The sequence below is a fragment of the Sceloporus undulatus genome, chromosome 2 (assembly GCF_019175285.1).
Source record: "Sceloporus undulatus isolate JIND9_A2432 ecotype Alabama chromosome 2, SceUnd_v1.1, whole genome shotgun sequence".
NCBI classification, from domain to species: Eukaryota; Metazoa; Chordata; class Lepidosauria; order Squamata; family Phrynosomatidae; genus Sceloporus; species Sceloporus undulatus.
The window spans coordinates 8,730,725-8,751,901 of record NC_056523.1 but is presented as its reverse complement, the minus strand read 5'-3'; the positions used below and the strand labels follow the sequence as shown (position 1 = coordinate 8,751,901).

Below are 21,177 nucleotides of genomic sequence, written 5' to 3'. Positions count from 1 at the left end.
GTTCCCTTTCTGTATATTTCATTGGCTGGAATTCATGATCAGTTACAGATACAGAGCCTAGAATTATGGATCTGTAACTGGCATTCATTGCCCTTACATATTCCCAAGTATGGCACTGATTGTAAAGTGTCCCAATCCTGCTTTACCAGGCATTAGCCACACTGATGTCTGTTCTATTGTCAATTGGGGTGCATCCATTTCACTCCTGCCATCATTATTCAGGATTCCCTAGCATAGTCCATGACAGAAGTGGACTGCCCCACTGTCTTTTCCTCCTTCCCACTTGTTTGCCTGCAACCTGGCTAGTGCTGCAGCATCCCAATGGCTCATTCTGGGCCTGACTGATATGGCTGCTCACCCAGTAGTTGTGCCAGGCCAAGAATGAAAGAAGGGTGGCAGTGCTGCGGTGATCCATTCTGGGTCCAGCAGTTGTTGGGTGTGTGAGAAAGGGAGGCAATGCCCCTTTTCTCTCTCCCAGCAGCCATGCCAGTCCTACTGGGTGTACCACCCTACTCTCCTCTTCTGGGGTATCATCTGGTGAAGCCCGAACCCTCCACACACCCCTATAGACATCCTCTGGATGTGAAAAATGAGAAGCAGGATCCCTTTCAGAATTCCTCCTCACACCAGAGATTGCTAGCTTTTGGGGTGGGGAGTGCTTGGCCAGGAAACATGGCTGCTTAACTAAGTAGCTGATCTAGGATCCAGGCCATCTTATTTCCCTAGAGCTAACGTGGTGCCATGGTTTGAGTGTTGGACTATGATTCTAGAGACCAAGGTTCAATTTCCGGCTAAACTAGGAAACCTACTGGGAGACCTGGAGCAAGTCACACACTCTCAGCCTATGGGGAATGTAATGACAAACCTCCTCTGAACTAATCTTGCCAAGAAAACCCCATGACCGGCTTACCTTAGGGTTGCCATACGTTGGAAACAACATGAAAGTGCACAACATCATCATCATCTTTCTATATGCAAAGGGATCTTGTAGCACCTTTGAGACTAACTGAGCGAAAGGTGCTGTACCATAATCCTCTGGAGGTGAGGCTGGGATATAGACTGCCACAGCTCTTGCCCAATTTCAGTGCATTTTCTATAAAGTGATTATGACTGTGGAGACCAGGGTTCAAATCCCAGCTTGACCATGCAAACCCACTGGGTGACCTTGGGCAAGTCACATTCTCTCAGCTACAGAGGGTGGCCATGGCAAATGCCAAGAAAACCCCATGAAAGCATTATGGAGCTAGGGTCTCAATAAATTGGAAATGATTTGAAGGCACACAAAACAACAACTAACAAACACTCTAATATAAATCACCCCAACTTCCCTGAATTCACGTGTGGTAGGTATTATCTGGTTTATATCAGTGTCCTATATCTGTTGGAAGGTATTCCTGTTTGTTTCCTGCATGGGCATGTCCCTCTCCTCGGCCCCAGGTCTTGTGCGCGAGGTCTGCCATCTTCTTGGTCTGCCTTGCTGTCTGTGTCATTCTCCTGCCGGGGGGGGGGGGGGGGTCTGGGAAGTGGGATTGACACCTTGAACACTACATGGTGAAAAGCTTGGGTTTAGACATGGTGTCTGGGATGGCAGCAATTCATAAAGAATAGTGATGTCCAGTGGGGATAGGGGATGAATAAAAGCCAATTTGGGCCAGGGTCCATCTACATTGTAGAAATAATGTGGTTTGACACTATGTTTGCCCCTCCACAATCGCTGGGGATAGGGGCACAGGACCCCCATGAATATTTCATTATTATTGTTGGTGTAAACGCAAGTGAGTGTATTTTGATACAAAAGGTTTTCCAGTATCTTCATTAGTCATTACATGGACTTTGGGATACATAGTGTGGGACACCTTGCTGTTCTCTCCCTGCTGTTTTGGACTTACTCAGCCATCTGAAAAAATTAATAGAATCCTAGAATCACAGAGTTGGAAGGGACTCCAAGGGCCATCCTGTTCTGCCATGCAAGAATAGACAACAAAACCTTTCCAAGAAAAGCCTAGGATGATGATGATGATAATAATAATTTTATTTCTTTTCCACCTCTCCTCAAAGCAGGGTACAACAATAACAAAGGATAACAATCCTAGTGACAACAACCAAGTATTTAATATCTGCTCCCCAGCTGTATAAATCAAACCCATCTTCTTTTGTCCTCAGTATTTCAGAGGATTAAACCCAACAGAGGACAGCTGCCTAGATATGAAAAACAATTGGATCACATCTGCGCACGCATAATACTTAATATTAAGTAGTTGAGGCCCTTTTGCATTCTCTGTGTGAGAAAGAATTTATCTGCTTTAGGATAGGAGGGAAAAATAGAAGACGGACAGAAGAGTAGGAACTGAAGATTCAAAGTTGTGGGGAAGAGCAGTATAATCAAGTTATAGTTGAGGAAGATCTCTGGAGCCAGTGCAATGCAGTGATTTTAGGGCTAGCACTTGGAGAGACCTGAGTTCAAACTCCCCCAAGCCTTAAGAACCCACATGGAACTTAGGCAATACTGCAGCCCCAACGTTGTGAGTTTGATCCCAGAGGGCTCCAAGCTGACTCAGCCTTCCATCCTTTTGTAGATTTGTAAAATGAGTCCCCAACTTGTTGGGGGCAATTGACTTACAGATTATAAACCACTTAAAGAGTGCCGAGTTTACTGATAAGTGGTACAGAAATGCAAATGCTATTGCTACATCAAGCTTATTCAGCTGATTTTCAAATTGTGAATTTTAAATGAGGAACTTTAGATGGGGATTGTTTTCATATGAGCACATTTTGTCATTTTAAAATGAGACGTATGTGTTTTAACTGAAGTTGTTTGTTAATTGTTGTCATCCCTCACCTCGATCCACGGGGAGAGGCAGGTAAGAAATAAATATATTATGAAGAATCTCTTTCAACCCAGGGGAAAGGAATGGCACCACCAGAGGAAGCACAATGGCTGTGCTAGATGATGGACCAAAGAGGTAAGAAATCATGAAGAGGCATACAAGAATCTCACGACCAAAGGGGAAAGGGCCTACACTTCCCTTTCTTACCTGCTGAACTTTCCCATTGGATCTTTTGGTGGACTCTCTTCACACCATCAAAAAGGAGCTTATACCTTAAGTACAATCAACATCCAAAATCCACTGAACAGTGATACCATTACTAGGTCAACCAAAATTTTGGTTGGCCTAAACACACTGGCTGACCTTGGGCAAGTGACACTCTCTCAGCCTCAGAGGATGATAATGACAAACATCCTATGAAGAAATTTACCCAAAAAACCCCAACAACACCCAACCCATGCCTTAGGCTCACCGTAAGTTGGAAAGGACTTGAAAGCACACAGCAACAATAAAGGTATCACTGTTTTGTGGATTTTGGATGTTACTGTACTTTGCTATATGGCCAACATGGCAACCCCTAGATATTGTATAATTTAAGTCAGGTCAGATAAGTTGCTGACATCACTAATGAAACAAATCAAGACATACTTTTTAAACCTAAATATATAAGCATTTCTATAGATCTGTATATGTGATTTTTTTTATTGTTTGCATTTTACACAAAATGTATTGCCCAATAGTTACCTACCATTAAAGCAAAAATGTCTTTAAGGATAACATGATTTCTAAATTATAGCTGTATACAAAACACTGTACAACCTTTTGTTGCTCAGTTTATTAACCTTTACAGATGGTTCTGAAGTCTACCTCTCCTCTTCTAGATATTAGCAAGGCCACACTCCCATTTAGTTTTCAGCACGCAGGGGGACCAGATGTCCTCCTTTTCCAAGACATGTCCCACATTTCAACCTTCTGTCCAGGAGGAATGTCAAATGTTCTCCACCTTGAGCATATAGTTTTGAGAGAGGTGGGTTAGCAACTTCTTTGTAGCATTACCAACAAGGCCAATAAATTAGAAAATTTATTCTAGTAAAATATATATTGTTAGTTACACACACTCTGGAGTCCGAGCGTTTGTGTTGATATATCCCTTAAGTTAGGAGTGGACAAAGTGTGGCCTATTGGCCACATGCAGCCCCTGAGGGCTATTTGTGCGGCCAATAGGGCCCCCCAAAGGAGTGTGAGGAACATTTTTTATGACTACTACCCATTATTTCAGGCCTAGGAGTAACCTTTTAAACCACAGGGAGTTGTTCCTCTCCTGGAACTAAAAATGGTCCGGATGGACTGCAAACATGGTTAAAATGTCCACAATACCCTGTTGAGGGTGTCTGGGTGGCAGAAAAATTGTGTGGGGGGGGGGGGGGGGTCTCATGCAGCCTCCTAGCCTCCTGCATTTTCCCACTCCTATCCCAAGTGATTTCTTAGAGATGCAATAAGAAACAAGAAACATTACTGTATATACTCATGTATAAGTCTAGAAATTTTAGTTAAAAATGTGACCCAAAAAACCTGGGTTGACTTATCCATGGGTCAATGTAAGTACGGTACTTTAACTCATATATATATATAGCCATACCCTTTCTCTGAATAGAGTGATAAAAGGCAAGCGCTTAGTGCATCCTGGGAGTACCAAAAAGAAGCATGGACCTTCTCTACTCTGTCATCCATCCAGCCTTTAGGATGAGCACAAACAGTTATGTCTACCAGAATGTTCTTTGGCATCATTTTCCTTTGCATCATCCTTTCCATTCTTCGTTACATGCTCCTACGTTTTGTCCTCGACTTATCCACGGGTCATATCAAAATCCATAATTTTGGCCCCAAAACCTACCCCCTATTTATACATGAGGTTGACTTATAGTCAAGTATATACGGTATTTCCAATGATCCCATTCTTCTGCTGTATAGTTTTTCATGCAATATATCGTAGTGTTTCCAATCACAGTTCCTCTTCAACTCAAAGCATTTAAGTGCTTTTCCTCTGTGCAAGGTTGCAATACCATTTTCCACTTTCCAAGCTTTTGTCAGGGTTCTCCCCTATCCGCAGTCTTTAGTGTAACATAAGGATACATGCCTGATTGAAGCTCAGTCCACTTTACAAATATTTATACAATCCTGTCTGGATTCTTTAATGTTAAAAAACTCCGCTTCTGTGTTGTTCTTAGTTTGCACCTAGTGTGAATTCTGAATACTTCACTGTCTGATAAGGAACAATTTCCTATTGTAGATAGTACCATACTGTCAAGCATTTAAATGGTTGCCTCTCTCTTGCTTTTCTTAAATGCAGCTGACCTGGTTTCTCTTAAGAATATATTTCTGTAAGACTTGCAAAGTGTGAGAAATGACTGGAGCACTTTCCAGGCATTTAAGTAGCTATCCTAGGAGTTATTTGATGTTTTATATGGTATCAACTCAAATTAAGGCTGCATCTGCACTGTAGAAATAATCCAGTTGGACACTACTTTAACTGACATGGCTCTATGCTATGGAATCCTGGGAATTCCACGGACGATAGTAAATAGGAAAAGGAAAAATAGGTAATGGGATGTATTACATATTAAATATATTAAGTTCAAGTAAGTAGAGTTTCAGGTAAATTAATCACAAATTGAGGAAAAAAAGGTGTAGAAATAACCAATACTGAAAAGGGAGGAAGTCATAGTTTTATCTGTGTTTATGATGATACTACTGTTACTTTGTGTTTTGGTACATGGAGGCATGGATACAATTGTAGAGTTAATGTAGGAAATGGTACATACAGAAAGGTTGAGAAATGCTGTTTTGATATTATTACATGTTGAAAAAGAAATAAAGAATACTTGTTAGGGAATTCTGGGAATTGTAGTTTGCTGTGCCACCAGAGCTTTGAGAGAAAAGACTAAATTCCACACAAAACTACAATTCCCAGAATTCCATACCATTGAGCCATGGCAATTAAAGTGGTGTCAAACTGGATTATTTCTGCAGGCTGAAACTGTTTCCACATTTCAGTTGTTTCAACTTTTTCTTGCTTATATGAAAATCTTTGCTGAGTGAGACATCTGTTCTGGATGGAGCTATGCTCCTATCCCAAACATTTAAACAGCTTCTTCCACATGAGTTGCTTGATGACAAATGAGGGCTTTCTTCCGACAGAAGCTCTTCCCACACTCAAGGCACTTAAATAATTTCTCACCGGTGTGGATCACTTGATGATAACTGAGGCCTGTCTTCCGACTGAAACTCTTTCCACACTCCAAGCATTTAAATGGCTTCTCACCTACATGCATTGCCTGATGGCGAGTGAGGCTTATTTTGTAACTGAAAGTTTTCCCACACTCCAAACACTGAAATGGTTTGTCTCCTGTGTGTGTCACTTGATGATAAGTGAGGCCTGTCTTGCGACTGAAACTTTTTCCACACTCCAAGCACTGAAATGGTTTCTCCCCTGTGTGCGTGGTTTGATGATAATTCAGGCCTTTCTTCCGACTGAAACACTTCCCACACTCCAGGCATTTAAATGGCTTTTCCCCTGTGTGAACCGTTAGATGGTAAGTGAGGTCAGTCTTCTGAAGGAAACTTTTCCCACACTCCAAGCACTGAAATGGTTTAGTCCCTATATGAGTTGCTCGATGACGAGAGAGCTGATTCTTCCAACTAAAGCTCTTTCCACACTCCAAGCATTTATATGGTTTCTCCCCTCCATGTGTGGTTTGATGACTAGCGAGGCTTATTATCCATCTGAAATTTTTTCCACACTCCAAGCATTTAAACGGTTTCTCCCCAGTGTGCAGTGCCCCATGACGAGTGAGGTTTATTTTCCGATTAAAACCTTTCCCACATTCCAAGCATTTAAAAGGTTTCTCCCCTGTGTGTGTTGCATGATGACGAAGGAGGGTTTCTTTCCGACTGAAACTTTTTTCGCAGACCAAACATTTAAATGGCTTGTCTCCTGTGTGGGTTGACAGGTGCATCAGAAGGTGTGACCTCCAGCTGAAGCTCTTTCCACATCCCAAGCACCTAAATGGTTTCTCTCCTGAGTAAATTCTTTCACGTGACATTAGACTGCAGGTTTTTCTGCCTTCATCACCCTCAAAAGACTGCTCCTCTGTGTGAGTTTTCATATGAAGATAAAAGCTTGCTTTACTTCTGAAGCTTTTCCAACACACAAGACATATACTGATTTCTTTCCCTTTTTGTGTTATCTCTTGGTATGAGATTTCAGAGATGTCACTACTTTGAAAAACAGGGACTTTATTCCAACTGTTTTCTTCAGCGATCATTTTTGTCCCATCATCTTTCTCCAGTTCATATGGATCTATTTCAAGGAAGTCCCCTGTTTCTTCTTCTTCACTCTCACTGTCTGACTCATCTCCACCTTGAAGGGGTAAAAAATGAAACAGAACATAAAAGAGAAGTAAAGATTGAAGGTCAATAGGTAACACAATTTGTTTGCTGACATCAACTGGCATCAGTGGATTTTACAGCCCCTCCACTGCTTCTCCAAAAAGGCCAATTTGGGTAAGCCTTCTCTCCACTCCTGAAACAGTAACAAGATTTACTATATATAAAAATATTGCAGTTTTTTGGTTTAGCTATAATATCAGTCTGAAAGGAAATCTCCAGGAAGATTTATTTCCCATATTTTCACAGGGCTTCAATGTGTGGTTTCCAGTGCCCTCTCTTCTACTTGCTTTCTGCTGCTAGATCATGAAACTTCAATCTTGTGCCCACAGCACAATAAATCTTGTTTAATGTTTCCCTTCCCCTTCCCACACTCCCATGTAACAGGCAAATTGTGAAATAACACCCCTCCAACGATTTCTAGTCTGACAATCTGTATTGCTGTGCTATAAATAATGAGGTTGATATATTTATCACTGAAAAATGCTAATGAGAAATGACTGCTTAGAACAAATCCCTTAGAAGCTCATCTTCTGTGTTGCAACTTTTCTATTCTAGAGGTTGGTGAAAAAGCAGAGGCATTACTTATTTTGTCCAATTGGACAATTTTATTTTTTAGTGCAAGAAATTGTTCTCACTTTTCTATAAAATACTTTGCTCTCTAACAGGTCAAGAAGAATAAGTGTGTGGTTTCTAATCTTCATGCATGAAAATAATAGAAGCTTGGCTGCATATACCTAGTCTCACTATAAGATTCAATACAACATTGGTCCTCCATTCATGCTAACTACCTCTGTCTCGATACCATTGTTTGGCTTTTCCCTTTCCTTTGCAGGAAGGACTGGTCAAGTGAAGGCAGTTATTCCCTCCAATTGATCATCATCTCCCTGGAACTCTGGGATTCTTTTTCTATCTTTAGGTGACAAAGTAATATAAGATAATACACTTTTACATATAGGTCCCCAAAACAAGTGACAAGAAAGACTAACAGGGAAAGCCTAATACGTATGAATACTTATTTAACAATAATTCAAAAATTTATTAAACTCATATTGCTTATGTTTACTCTAATAATACAATTTAAACCATCCAGTGGAATAATAAAACCACATAAACCACCTAGAAAATAATCATACAGCAAAAACATTTTAAAGTGACCGTAATGTATGGCATCCAGTCCCTAAAATTTTAAAAGGCAGGCCCTTGGGGAAGAATAACTCTGGTGGGACCCGAATCTTCCACCAATGGTCCATCTTCAGTAGCACACTTGGGACTCACATCATCCCAGGGTCAGACAGTGAAGGGTATTTTGCCAAGAAAGACCAGAAACTAGCCTGGCTGGAAGATAGCTCCTCAGTCTGTTTTACTACAGCAAGACTGAAGAAATCTGAGAGTTATTTTTCAGCACTTGTCAACTTATTTGATCAGACACTAGAAAGAGGAAACCTTACCCAGTGAGGACAGGATCCCCAAATTCCCTTCCATCACTTCCCAATGAAGGGCCCTTTGGCCTGGGTCCAGCAGAGCCCACTCCTCCTCTGTGAAATCCACAGCCACTTCTTCAAAAGTCACCTGAAGGAAGACACATTTTTCATGAGCACAGAATGTCAAACCAAGTCAGAAAACAGAACCAATGTTTTGGGTTGCTCAAAAGATCTTAAATTTTTGGATGCCATTCCTGACTCTTTCATAGTACGAAACTTTGATGGAAGGAAAGTAAAAGAGTACAATTCTGTGGAGAGTATAAAGAAATGAAGGGGACATCTTCAACCAGTGTGTCCCATTCCTAGCCCATGAGGGATCCTGCCCTGTACCTGATCCAGTCTTTCAGAAGCTGTTCTGAGTCCATCATAATGAAGTGATGTATTTATATATACAGGCCCTGACATTACTCCATCTCCTAGGAGGAACAGAAAAGGCAAAAGAGAAGGTTATTTACTCTCTGATTCTGATTCATATTTTTCATAGGCTAACACAAGTGTAGCAGATACCATACCATACAAACACAAAGAACTTGAAGGCAAGAGCAGAAATGAAGGAACCTAGAGGCTGACATAGGTAGAAAAAAATTATAATAAACATAATGCAACCTAACAAATAGTTCAGAGATTTTTTTATTGCATTAAATTTTCATATCACACTGAGTGTTTAAATTGCACAAAACAATGGACAAACATTAAACACACAAAATAAAAAACAAATACAGTGAACAATACCATGTTCCAGCACCCATTTCAAATTGACTTCCCTCTCTTCCCTGACTACAGTAATTTAACTTATACTACTACTACTACAACTAATAATAATAATAAGGGAAAAGAGAACATTGTAACTATAGGTTTTACTACTATATCAAATAATTTTTTTTGCATTATAATGAAAAATAGTAAATCTAATGCATTTTGTTTAGAGATGAGGATATATGGCATAATATAATAATATTATATGACATAATATAGAAGCCCCCCCCCCCAAATGTTAACTGACATGGAAGAAACAAAGAAAAAGGCCGTTGAGAAGCTGGAGCGTGTCCAGAGGAGGGTGAAGGGTTTGGAAACCATGCCTTATGAGGAAAGACTAAAGGAGTTGGTTTAGCCTGGAGAAGAGATGGTTAAGGGGTGATATGATAGCCCTGTTTAAGTGTTTCAAGAGAGGTCATATTAAGTATGGAGTAAGCTTGCTTTCTGCTGCTCCAGAGAATAGGACATGGAGCAATGGATGCAAGTTACACAAAAAGAGATTTCATCTAAACATTAGGAGGAACTTCTTGACAGTAAGAGCTGTTTGACAGTGGAACATACGCCTTCGGAAGGTGGTGGAGTCTCCTTTTCTGGACGTTTTTAAACAGAGACTGGCCATCTATCAGGAGTGCTTTGATTGTGAGTTCCTGCATGACAGAGGTTGGACTGGATGGCCTTTGGGGTCTCTTCCAACTCTATGATTCTAACCAAAACTGGGATGAGATAGACTGGGAAAGAGTCTGATACATACAAAAAAGGGCAAAGTAAAATTTGGGGATTGGCCATTTCTTGGCTTATGCTGAGGAAAGTATTTTTAAATGTTACCATGAAGGAGCGTGTGAGCTGTCTTCATCAGTCTTAGGCTAATGTAGTCTGAAATGGAGAAAAATACTTCCCCCAAGGAACTGGCTGAGGAATGGAGATGGTAAGTAGGAAAAAGATGTTCCACAAGAGCCCACTGCTCTTGGAAGAAAGTGATGGGAAGGATTTGGAAAGGAAAGGAGAAAAGATCAGCACTGACATATTTTGGTCCAAGTCCCTGCTGGCTTCTCATACTCATTCATTCATTCATTCATTCATTCAATATGCCACCTTTCTGTTGTGGCCCGTGTGCTGCGCCCATAACCCTTGTTGGGGAGTATGGAAATGATGCGCAGTGTCCACCACGACCACTTGCAGAGTTCAACCACGTCGACAGGACGCCAAGAAGAAGGAATCTGTGAAGATGTCTTCAACTAATAATGACTCTTACAAGTCTTCACTCTAAATGAGGGCTTTAATCTTCCTTTGCAGTATTTACAACATAGATATACACAGTGTATTGGACACTATTTACACCAACCAACAATAACACAACCTTTGAGGCAGCCACATTAACACACAACTATCTCACTGCCTCCCAGTAACAGACTCAGCCCACTCTGAGGCACCAACTGTCTCTCTGTCTCTCAGTGACAGTTGAGAACTGACAGTTGACAGTTGCATCAACATTCCGATGATGCCCTGTTTGAATGCTGACACATTAGCTGCCACTGGAGCTGTAAATTATCTGCACAACAGCTCCCCCTAGTGGCCACACCAATGTCATTTCCTGACACTTTCTCCCATAGTGGGACCCAAGGTTGCTCACAGCAGGAGACTAAATAAAACTCACATTGCAGTCTTAAAAACAATAAAAACTATACAAAATCCTTTGAAAACATACAAAATTTTAAAAAACTAAAAAAATACATACCCAATAAAAAAGCCTCCCTGGTACAGTTACATATTAAAAGCCTGCTGAAACAAAAAGGCTTCTGGTTGCTGGAGAAAGAAAAGCGGGGGGGGGGGCATCTAATGTCCTGCGGAGGAGAGTTCCAGAGATTGGGAGCAACCACTGAGGCGGCTTGTAACGATCACCACCACTTTCCTATTGGGCTGCCACCAAAATTATGTGACACAACCCTTTCCTATGATCGACTTTCTCCTATAATAGCGTGTTTTTGAGTTATTCACTCAGGCCAAGCAGGTTTTAAAACAAAGATTAAAATTTATTGAAATAACAAAAGTATATTAAATATCTTTTATGTACAGGTGTTATTGTATCTTTACTTGGTAAAGTAGTTACAGATTTCTCCTTATCCTTCCTGTCACTCTTAACCCAAATCAAACCACTCAGGCTATGCAATCCCTTAGGATCATAAGAACCCCCAAACTCCCTTCCTAGAGCTTGGTTAACACTGAGTCTCTTAACTTTAGACTCTTTCCAAAGATAGTCCCTCTCTGGACTTATCACAATAGGCCAGGTTCTAAGCCTCTCCTTCTAGACTTAAACTTCAGTCCCCCTCTGAAACTCCTAGAACTGTGTCCACTCCCTGGACTAATCAGAACCCTCTCTGATTAGAACCAGCTGTCCCCAGTCCAGCCTCAACATTCCAACTGCCAAAACCCAAATGACTCATGGAATGTTTAACAATCCCAGCCCACGTTCTATTGGCTGGTCTCTAGCTGCCGTGTGATTGGTCAGCCAGGTGTTCCATACGCCACAAGGCTCTCTCTCATGTCCTCATCCAAGTGAGCCTGTGATGGTGGCAAGACAGAGAGAAAGCCTTCCCCTTGAAGATCTTATGAGCTCTTGCAGGTTTGTAAGGGGAACTCCAAATTTGACTAAAGTCAGGTCCCAAAGGATATTTCAGCTGAAACATCCACAAAAGAACAATAACATTGGAGAAACCTGTTTGTGCCGTTCAATGTATTTAGAGGGGAAGAAGGGTTTTCTGGCTCTTACAGATAATGATATGGTCCGCATTCCAAGCTGTTCCCTGCATGAGGAAGGGGCAGGACCTGAGAGTGGACTCTGGAGGGCTCTACTGGTCAGGATATCAACCCACAGAAGTAGCCCTTCTCCTTTCTAAATATATAATTTCAAAGTGTTGGTGAGGATACAAAGGCTTCTGTCACCCTTACCCAGTGAGATGGATACTTCATTCCCTTCCTGCATATTCCTCTTGGCCTCCACCTCATCTGTCTCTTCCACAAACAAGTCCTGCACCAGAAGCAGCTGCAAGGATAGAAAGAGGAAAATTAGCAAAAAGAATGGAAGTGCCAGAAGGTCTGTTTGGACTATGTCCCCACTTTGGATTATAAGATTTCCAGAAAAAATAAGAAGAAAGTGGTGAGAAGTTTTACATCATCATCATGATCACCATAGTTACTACTGCTATATTAATTTATATCGCATCTTTCTCCCTGGACTGGCCTCCAGATAGCTTACAGAAATTAAAACACAAAGATTAAAAAAAATACAAAAATAAGAGATAAAAAGTAATTAAGATAAGGTAAAGGTAGTCCCTTGACATGAATGTCTAGTCATAACTGACTGTAGGGGGCGGTGCTCATCTCCATTCCTAAACCAAAGAGCCAGCGTTGTCTAAGGACTACACAGGTGGCCATGTGGCCAACATGACTTCACTGAACGCTGTTACCCTCCCTTTGAGAAATGGTACTTATTTATCTATTTGCATTTGCATGTTTTTGAACTGCTAGGCTGGCAAAAGCAGGGACTAGTGACAGGAGCTCACTCCATCGTGCAGCATCCGGGCCTCGAACTGCCAACATACAGATCAACAGAGTCAGCATCTTGACCACTTGAGCCATTGCATCCCAATTAAGATAACTATGGAATTAAAACCAATCTAAACATATGGATCCAAAGACAGCAGTAAAACAACAGAACAACACAAATCCCTTTCCGACAGTTTTCAGAATGAGAATGAAACTAGAATAATAAAGTTTCTACTGGCCAACAGAAGGACAATGAGGTGGGAAATAATGGCCTGTTACAGACTGCCAAAATAAAGCTGCTTCGGGTCTCTTTGGAGGTATGCTGTTTAAATGATGCATGCATCCTAAGAATCCAGAAGCTGCACCAAAGATGCACTCCAGTGCTTAGGAATGGAGTGTGGCTTTGGTGCGACCTCCGGACTCTTAGGACCCATGCATCATTTAAATAGCATACCTTCAAAGAGACCTGAAACAGCTTTATTTTGGCAGTCTGTAACAGGCCAATCTGTCCAATTTAAGACAGGAAGTCCAGTGCCTGGGGGCAAACATGTTCCCACAAGCTGTGCCCATGAAGGCTGAGGCACTTAAGAGGCTAAGCACACTCATAAGAGAAAAACAGTCCTTCAGAAAGCTTCAGTCAGAGCTATTTACTGCTTTACATGGGATAACCAGCACCTTGAATCATGCCTGGAATCAGACTGGTCATCAGTGGATGTATCTGCTGTTACAAGGGAGTCATATGTTCCCTGTAACCATCATCAGCTGTTGATTATTTATCATTTTATTTTATTTTCTAATAATACAATTTTATTTTATATAAAAGCTTTCTTCCAGAAAGGGGCCTAAGGCGTCTCACAGATAACATCGTTTTAAAACTTTACAATAAAAATGTAAAAACAATTAAAATAATCTTGCTAAAGCCATGAAAAACTTAAACCACACAGAAGTTAAAAACATAGAGCACACACAACATATAAAAGGTTCTCAGACAACAACTGAATATTAAAAGCCTGCTTGAATAAAAATGTCTTTGCTTGTTGGCGAAACAAAAGAAGGGAGGGAGCCAGTTTGGCCTCCTGTGGAAGGGAGCTCCAGAGGGTGAGAACAGCTCCTGAGAAGGCTTTCTCTCATGTCCTCATCAAGGGGTGAAGCAGATAGGCAGCAAGGAGCACCCTCTGGCTGCTCCAGCCACAAATGGGCCAGGACTGCAGCGAATGCATGTCCCACTCTCAAAGCGGGCTGCCATTGCAGTCCCACACAGCCCACTGCCAAGAGCTGGATTATTCCAGCTCCTTAATTTTGTGGCAGTTTCAAGCTACCTTAAACAGCCTCAGAGCGGCTTCTGGATGCTTTGGGGGCATGCGTCATTTGAATGCCACGCTGCCACAGCAGCTAGAAGCTGCTTTATTTGGCCTGTGTGTTTCAGGCACAAGTGAACCTATGATGGCAGCAGGAGCTGAGAGAAAGCCTTCCCCTGATAATCTTAAGACTTCTTGCAGGTTTGTATGGAGAGATAAGATCTTTCAGATAGTTGGGACCTAAATCATATATAAGTCATATGAGCAGCATTTTGAATTGTGCAATTCTTTGCACTGGCTGAAGTTTCTGAACGTTCTTTAAAAGCAGTCCCACGTATGCCATGTTACAGTAATCCAAACAGAATGCAACCAAGTCATGTCTCATCTTGGCCAGGTCACACAATTCCATGAATTGGTTGGCACACTAGTTTTAGCTGTGAAAAGCACTGCTGGCCACCACTGAAACCAGGCTCATTGCTGAATTCAGTTCAGTCAGTCTGTGAACTTATTGGATCTTGTGAGGAAAGCTAATCCCATCCAGCACAGGATGAGTCCCTCAAGAATTTTCAATATCCTTAAATATAAATGTTCCTAGCCCTTTGAAATGACCATAATGAATCCCTCTCACCTGCTGCTTTTCCCTTCTCTTATCCTCTGCCTGGCTCAGCAGGAATCCCTCTGCCAGGCCTACAGCCTGGGAACTGGTCTCTGCTCCACACTCTCGAACCCAGCTCTCCATCTCTGGTGGAAGGATGGTCAGAAACTGCTCCAGGATCACCAGGTCCAGAATCTGGGCCTTAGTGTGTTGTTCTGGCTTCAGCCACTGACGGCAGAGATTGTGGAGATGGTTGCAAGCCTCTCGAGGTCCCAAAGCCTCCTGGTAGCCAAACTGTCTGAAGCGCTGGCGCTGTATGTCTGAGCTGAGCACATATTCCTCCTGGCTCTTCTCCATGCTGCTCCTGAAGTCCTCATCTCTGTGCTTCCCCTGAACAGGGCCAGGGCTTCCTTCGAACTCAAGCCTAGCTGAGCCTGTCTTCTCCATGTTTGTCCTTTTCTCCCAGGAGGCAGTTTCCATCATGGCCAAAAGAACCACTTTCGTCTTTTGACAGCTTTTGTCCAAGGCAAAATGACTGGGGACACCAAGCCCTAAACGGAAAACAAGATCAGTTGTGAATTGCTTGGCCATGAAACCCACTGGGTGGGTGGCCTTGTGAAAGTCACACGCTCTCAGCCTCAGGGGGAGGCAATGGCAAACCCTGGAGACACAGAACAACAACAACACAGAGCTACACAACTTGGAGGCACGCAGCAGCAGCAATGTTACACAACCAAATGCAAGCTTGAAAGTGCCTCCTTTCTTTATGCACTAGACAATTATACACTAGCCTGGCTCTTTGCTATGGAATTCTGGGAGTTGGAGTTTGTTGTGGGGCCAGAGCGGAGCTCCGCTCTGGGCCCCACAACAAACTCCATCTCCCAGAATTCCATAGCAAAGAGCCAGACAATGAGCTAAAGCGCTGCCAAACCGGGTTATTTCTCCAATGTGAATGCAGCCCCAGTTCCCTCTGTTGTTGTTCTTCTTCTTCTCCTTCTCCTCCTGAGTCTGCCCCCGATCCCTGACTGAGGCCTTACCCTTCGCCTCCTCCTCCCTCGGCCTCCAAAGATGAAATGAAGGGAACAAAAGGCTGCTGCTCCTCCTCTGAGTTGAAGGGACCCGGTCTACTCCCAGTCCAGGCCTGCCCTCCCTTCCACCTGTCACTCTTGCTGCCTTGGAACCACCCCTTCCGGGAATGCGTGTGCGCATGAGCCTGGGTATTCCTAGAGCGGAGACCCGGAAGAAGGGACGTCAAGCTGGTACTGGGAGTCCCACCTGGCATGCACGCATCTTCCGGGAATGCGTGTGCGCATGCGCCTGGGTATTCCTAGAGCGGCCTTGCACGGAACCCGGAAGAAGGTCTTTCAAAACATTGCTTTTGTTATTATTGTTGTCATTATTATTAACTTTACTTATATCTTGCCTTTCTCCCAACACAGCAGTGCTTCCCAAACTTTGTGGATGGTCTTGTTCTTGTTTACTTATATCCTGCCTTTCCCTTTCATCCTGGAGAGAAGTGACCAGTGGGGTCCCACAGGGCTCTGTCCTGGGCCCAGTGCTATTCAACATCTTTATCAATGACCTGGATGACAGAATTGGGAGCATACTTATCAGATTTGCAGATGATACCAAATTAGGAGGAATAGCTAATACTCCGGAGGACAGGATCAACATTCAAAGTGGCCTTAATAGACTAGAAAGATGGGCCAAAGCTAACAAAATTAATTTCAACACAGAGAAATGTAAAGTACTGCATAGTTTTTTTGTGGGTTTTTGGGGCTATGTGCCCATGTTCTAGAAGAGTTTCTCCCTGACGTTTCGCCAGCATCTGTGGCTGGCATCTGTGGCTAAACGTCAGGAAGAAACTCTTCTGGAACATGGGAGAAACCCACAAAAAAAGATGGATGCTGGCCATGAAATCCTTCAACGTCGTAAAGTACTGCACTTAGAGGCGGAAAAATGAAATGCACAGATATAGGATAGACTTACGTGTGAAAGGGATCTAGATTCCAGCTCAACATCAGGAGGAACTTCCTGCCAGTAAGGGCTGTTTGACAGTGGAAGACACTCCTTCCTCAGAGTGTGGTGGCGTCTCCTTCCTTGGAGATCTTTAAGCAGAGGCTGGATGGCCATCTGTTGGGGATGCTTTGATTGAGAGTTCCTGCATGGCAGAATAGGGTTGGACTGGATGGCCCTTGCAGTCTCTTCCAACTCTATGATTCTATGACTATTGGGACCCTGACTTCGGAAGAAAGACCAGTGTGCACTTGCATGTGGATATTCCTAGAGCGGCACTGCAGAGAACCTGGAAGAAGAGCTGTCAAGCAGACGTTGTTGTTGTTGTTGTTATTTTATTTACTGATAGCCTGATATGTCTGCAACTCTACCAATGGTTTCCCAAACTTTGGTCTTCCAGGTGTTTTTTTGGGGGGGACTTCAACTCCTAGAAGCCTCACCCAACAATTCTGGGAGCTGAACTCCAGAGGCCTAAAGTTAGGGAAGCCCTGCAACAAAGGGACTCTGAGCTCCAAAACACACAGGAGAAATAATCCAGTATGAGACCGCTTTAATTGCCCAGGTTCAATGCTAGGGAACTCAGGAGGCTGTAGTTCTGTGAGGCATTGAGCCTTCTCTGTCAGAGAGAGCCTTGGTGCCACAACAAACCACAATTCCCAGAATTCCCTAGCACTGAGGCAGGGGAGTTAAGGCGATTTCTGCAGTGTGTTTCGGACCTGACTCCCTGTTGGAGGATTCTGATCTGAAGATGGAGGTGGGAGCTGACCCACCCTCTGCCTGTCACTCTTGTTACCTTGGCCTCGCCCCTTCCGGGAATGCCTATGCGCATGCTCACTAATATTCCTAGAGCGGCCCCAGCAGGGAGTCCGGAAGCAGGAGCTGGGAACTGAACCACCCTGAAGAACGAGTGGAGCCTTGGTCTTTCCCAGCTGGAGGGCTCTGGTCAGTCGGCCTTGCCTCCCCTTCTTTGCATTTGTCTGGAGGGGAAGAGATTAGGCTGGGAGGCTAATGGAAGGGGAATGGAGCCAGCATTGGGTTTGAAAGGGAAGGAGGCAGGGAAGGGGCTGAGGGAGGAAGCAGGAGCTCTAGGCCACCCCACCCCAGGTCTCTTTAGGCAGTTTCTTTGCAGCCCCTATGATCCTATTCTGGCTTTTCGCCACTGAGTTTCATAGGATCATAGAATGGCTATTCAGTCCAACCCCCTCCTGCCATGCAGGAACTCTCAATCAAAGCACCCTCTTTGACAGATGGCCACCCAGCCTCTGTTTAAAGACCTCCAAGGAAGGAGACTCCACTGCACTCCAAGGAAGGAGTGTCTTCCACTGTCCAACAGCCCTGTCAGGAGGTTCCTCCTTTCCCAGCGTTATTGAAGGGGTGTCATGTTGAGGATGGAGCAAGCTTGTTTTTTGCTGCTGTAGAGATTAAGACACAGAGCAATGGATGCAAGCTGCAGGAAAAGAGATTCCACCTCAACATTAGGAGGAACTTCCTGACAGTCAGGGCTGTTGGACAGTGGAACACACTCCTTCCTTGGAGTGTAGTGGAGTCTCCTTCCTTGGAGGTCTTCAAGCAGAGGCTGGATGGCCATCTGTCAAAGAGGGTGCTTTGATTTAGAGTTCCTGCATGGCAGAATGGGGCTGGACTGGATGGCCCTCCTTGGGGTCTCTTCCAACTCTATGATTCTACTATCCTATTGTCTTTTCCAATGAGTCCTGCCTTCTCATGAAGTGTCCAAAGTACGACAGCCTCAGTTTGGTCATCTTGGGTTCCAGGGAGATTTCCATCTTGATCTGCTCTAGGACCCATTTATTTTGTCCTTTTGGCTGTCCATGGTATCCTCCTCAGCACTTTTCTCCAGCACCAGATCTCAAATGAATTGATTTTCTGCCTGTCCTCTTTCTTAACTGTCCAGCTCTCACCTCCATACCTGGTAATAGGGAATATGATGGCATGTATGACTCTAACTTTTGTGCTGAGTTGAATATCTTTACATTTTAGAATCTTTTCTAGGTCTTTCATTGCCGCTCTCCTCATTCTTAACCTTCTTCTGATTGCCTGACTGCAGCCCTCATTTCTATCAATGTTTGATCCTAAGTATGGGAATTCTTTTACTATTTCTATTTCTTCATTGTTGAGGTTGAACTTGTGAATGGCTTCTTACATCCTCTTTATTGCAAAGGGCCAGCCAAACCATATGGTTTGAGTGTTGGACTAGGACTCTGGAGAACAGAGTTCAATTCCTCTCTTGGCTAAGGAGTTCAATTTCTCGCTTTGGTTGAGTCACACACTCTCAGCCTCAGAAACTCCCATGATAGGTCTGCTTTAGGGTCCCCATAAGCCAGAAACAAGTTGAAGATGCTCTCAGAATCTGTAGCAAAGTCTGCCATAATGTATGGGTGGCTTGCAAAGGGGAGGGGTTGGTTTTACTGGGGGGGGGGGTATGACGTAGTTTAGTGAAAGTGCTGGGGCATTGTGCCATCAAGGGTTAATCTGCTTGCTAATGGAGTCTGCTACTGAAGGATTTTTACTGTCAGGCTGTAGAGCTTTGATATTTGAGAAAGGCGTGTAAGTGGGCAGAGGGGAGAGAGGAGAAACTGTTAGGTTTAGCTGTGGGAATAAAGTTTGCTCGCCAAGTAGGAGGAATGGAGTTTATAGATTTTTGTACTTTTAGTATATGGTAGTATATGGTATGAGACCTGTTAGATCTGATCTAAACACACTACTGATGGCTTCTGTTTCTGATGTCTGCAATAAAAGTATTTTGTTTTCTCTTCACTAAGACTATTTAACAATATTAAATAATGTTTAATATTAATATTATTGTATTTTTTGTGGAGGGTGGGTTGGGGGGTTGGGTTATAATAATGATAACTATTTTATTATGTTTTAAGGGTGTTTTAGTATTGTTAGCCACCAGACTTGCTTGGGAGAGGGGTACAATAGTTTTTTTATTATTATAACTCATTATTATTGGATAGTGCATTGGTTTCGACAGGCTACAACAACACATTGCCATGGAGTTTGTAGCACCTTTGAGACTGTACGGCTTGGGTCCATTATTTGAAGGACCGTGCCTGTTACAGCCAGCCAAATAAAGCTGCTTTGAGTCACATGGATGGTGTGTTTCAATGATGCACGCGTCCTAAGAGTCCCGAAGCCACACCAAAGCCGCGCTCCAGTCCTTAGGGCTGGAGTGTGGCTTTGGTGTGACTTCTGGACTCTTAGGACACATGCATCATTGAAACACCATACCTCCACTGTGACTCGAAGCAGCTTTATTTTGGCTGTCTGTAACAGGCCTATATCTCCTTTTGAGCCATAGGGTGTTGAGATCACCCAGAGAGCCCTTTCTCTGACCTACTACCCTCTCAGGTGCATCTGGTGGGAACAAGAGGGATGGCCTCTCTTTGGCTGCTCCCAAGCTTTGGAGCTCACTCCCTGGAGAGGCTAGGATGTTCCATCCCTGCTATCTTTTGGTGGCAGGTAAATATCTTATGATCAGCCTTTACAAGCAGCGGGCTGGGATTTAAATATTGTGCATTAGAAATTTTAAGGGTTGTATTTTTAATATTTTATTTAATCATAACTGTTTTAACTTTTGAAACTGTTTAACTGTTTTTAAATTTTATATTTATACTTTTAATTTGTATTTTTTCTAAATTGTATTGTTTTTTTTGTTTTAGCTGCTTTGAGTCCTATGTTGGGGAGAAAAGCAGGATATAATAAATAATAATGGCCCAGAACAGACGGGCCTTTGCACCCACATGCCTGGCAACCTCTGCACAGACGGGTGCCACAGCTGCAGTGCACTCACCAGACAGGGTGTGTAATGGTGACATCACAGCTGTGCCGCTTCAGACAGGGTGCTCCTTTTTTGCTCCCAGAAGCCGCACAATTTTGGTTGCTGGAGCACTCCCGTGGTGCAAAGAAGCGCCGGGGAGGTGCTTTCTGGCAGTCTGTACCCCTCCAATAATAACAAGAATCATAAGGTGTACATAAGCTTCCTCCTCATGCAAAACTGGGGGTTCTAAGGCTCATAACCTGAAATACAATTTCTGAGGCGCAGAGAATATGACTTGCCCAAAGTCACCCCAGTAGGTTTCATGGTTGGTGGGAAGTGAACCCTTGTCTCCAGAGTATAGTCCAACACTCAACGACTATGCGACACTGGCTCTTGGTGATGATGCTATGATGAAGTTTTAAAAAGCAGT

The 21,177-nt window shown here is 43.2% G+C and overlaps 2 protein-coding genes across 2 annotated transcripts in view; one reads left to right on the top strand and one right to left on the bottom strand.

Annotated features, from left to right (window-relative positions):
* Nucleotides 1-21,177, top strand: part of LOC121921991 (zinc finger and SCAN domain-containing protein 23-like) — a 113,417-nt gene that overhangs the window by 10,480 nt on the left and 81,760 nt on the right. The gene's annotated exons all lie outside the window — the stretch shown is intronic.
* On the bottom strand, nt 2,011-16,129 carry LOC121921880 (zinc finger protein 883-like). Its single transcript, XM_042450572.1, has 6 exons — nt 15,988-16,129; nt 14,984-15,501; nt 12,461-12,554; nt 9,089-9,174; nt 8,726-8,846; nt 2,011-7,248 (listed from the first exon to the last, which is right to left on the bottom strand). Exons 2-6 carry the CDS (start codon nt 15,431-15,433, stop codon nt 5,969-5,971), a joined length of 2,031 nt encoding a protein of 676 aa, XP_042306506.1. The 5' UTR covers nt 15,434-15,501; nt 15,988-16,129; the 3' UTR covers nt 2,011-5,968.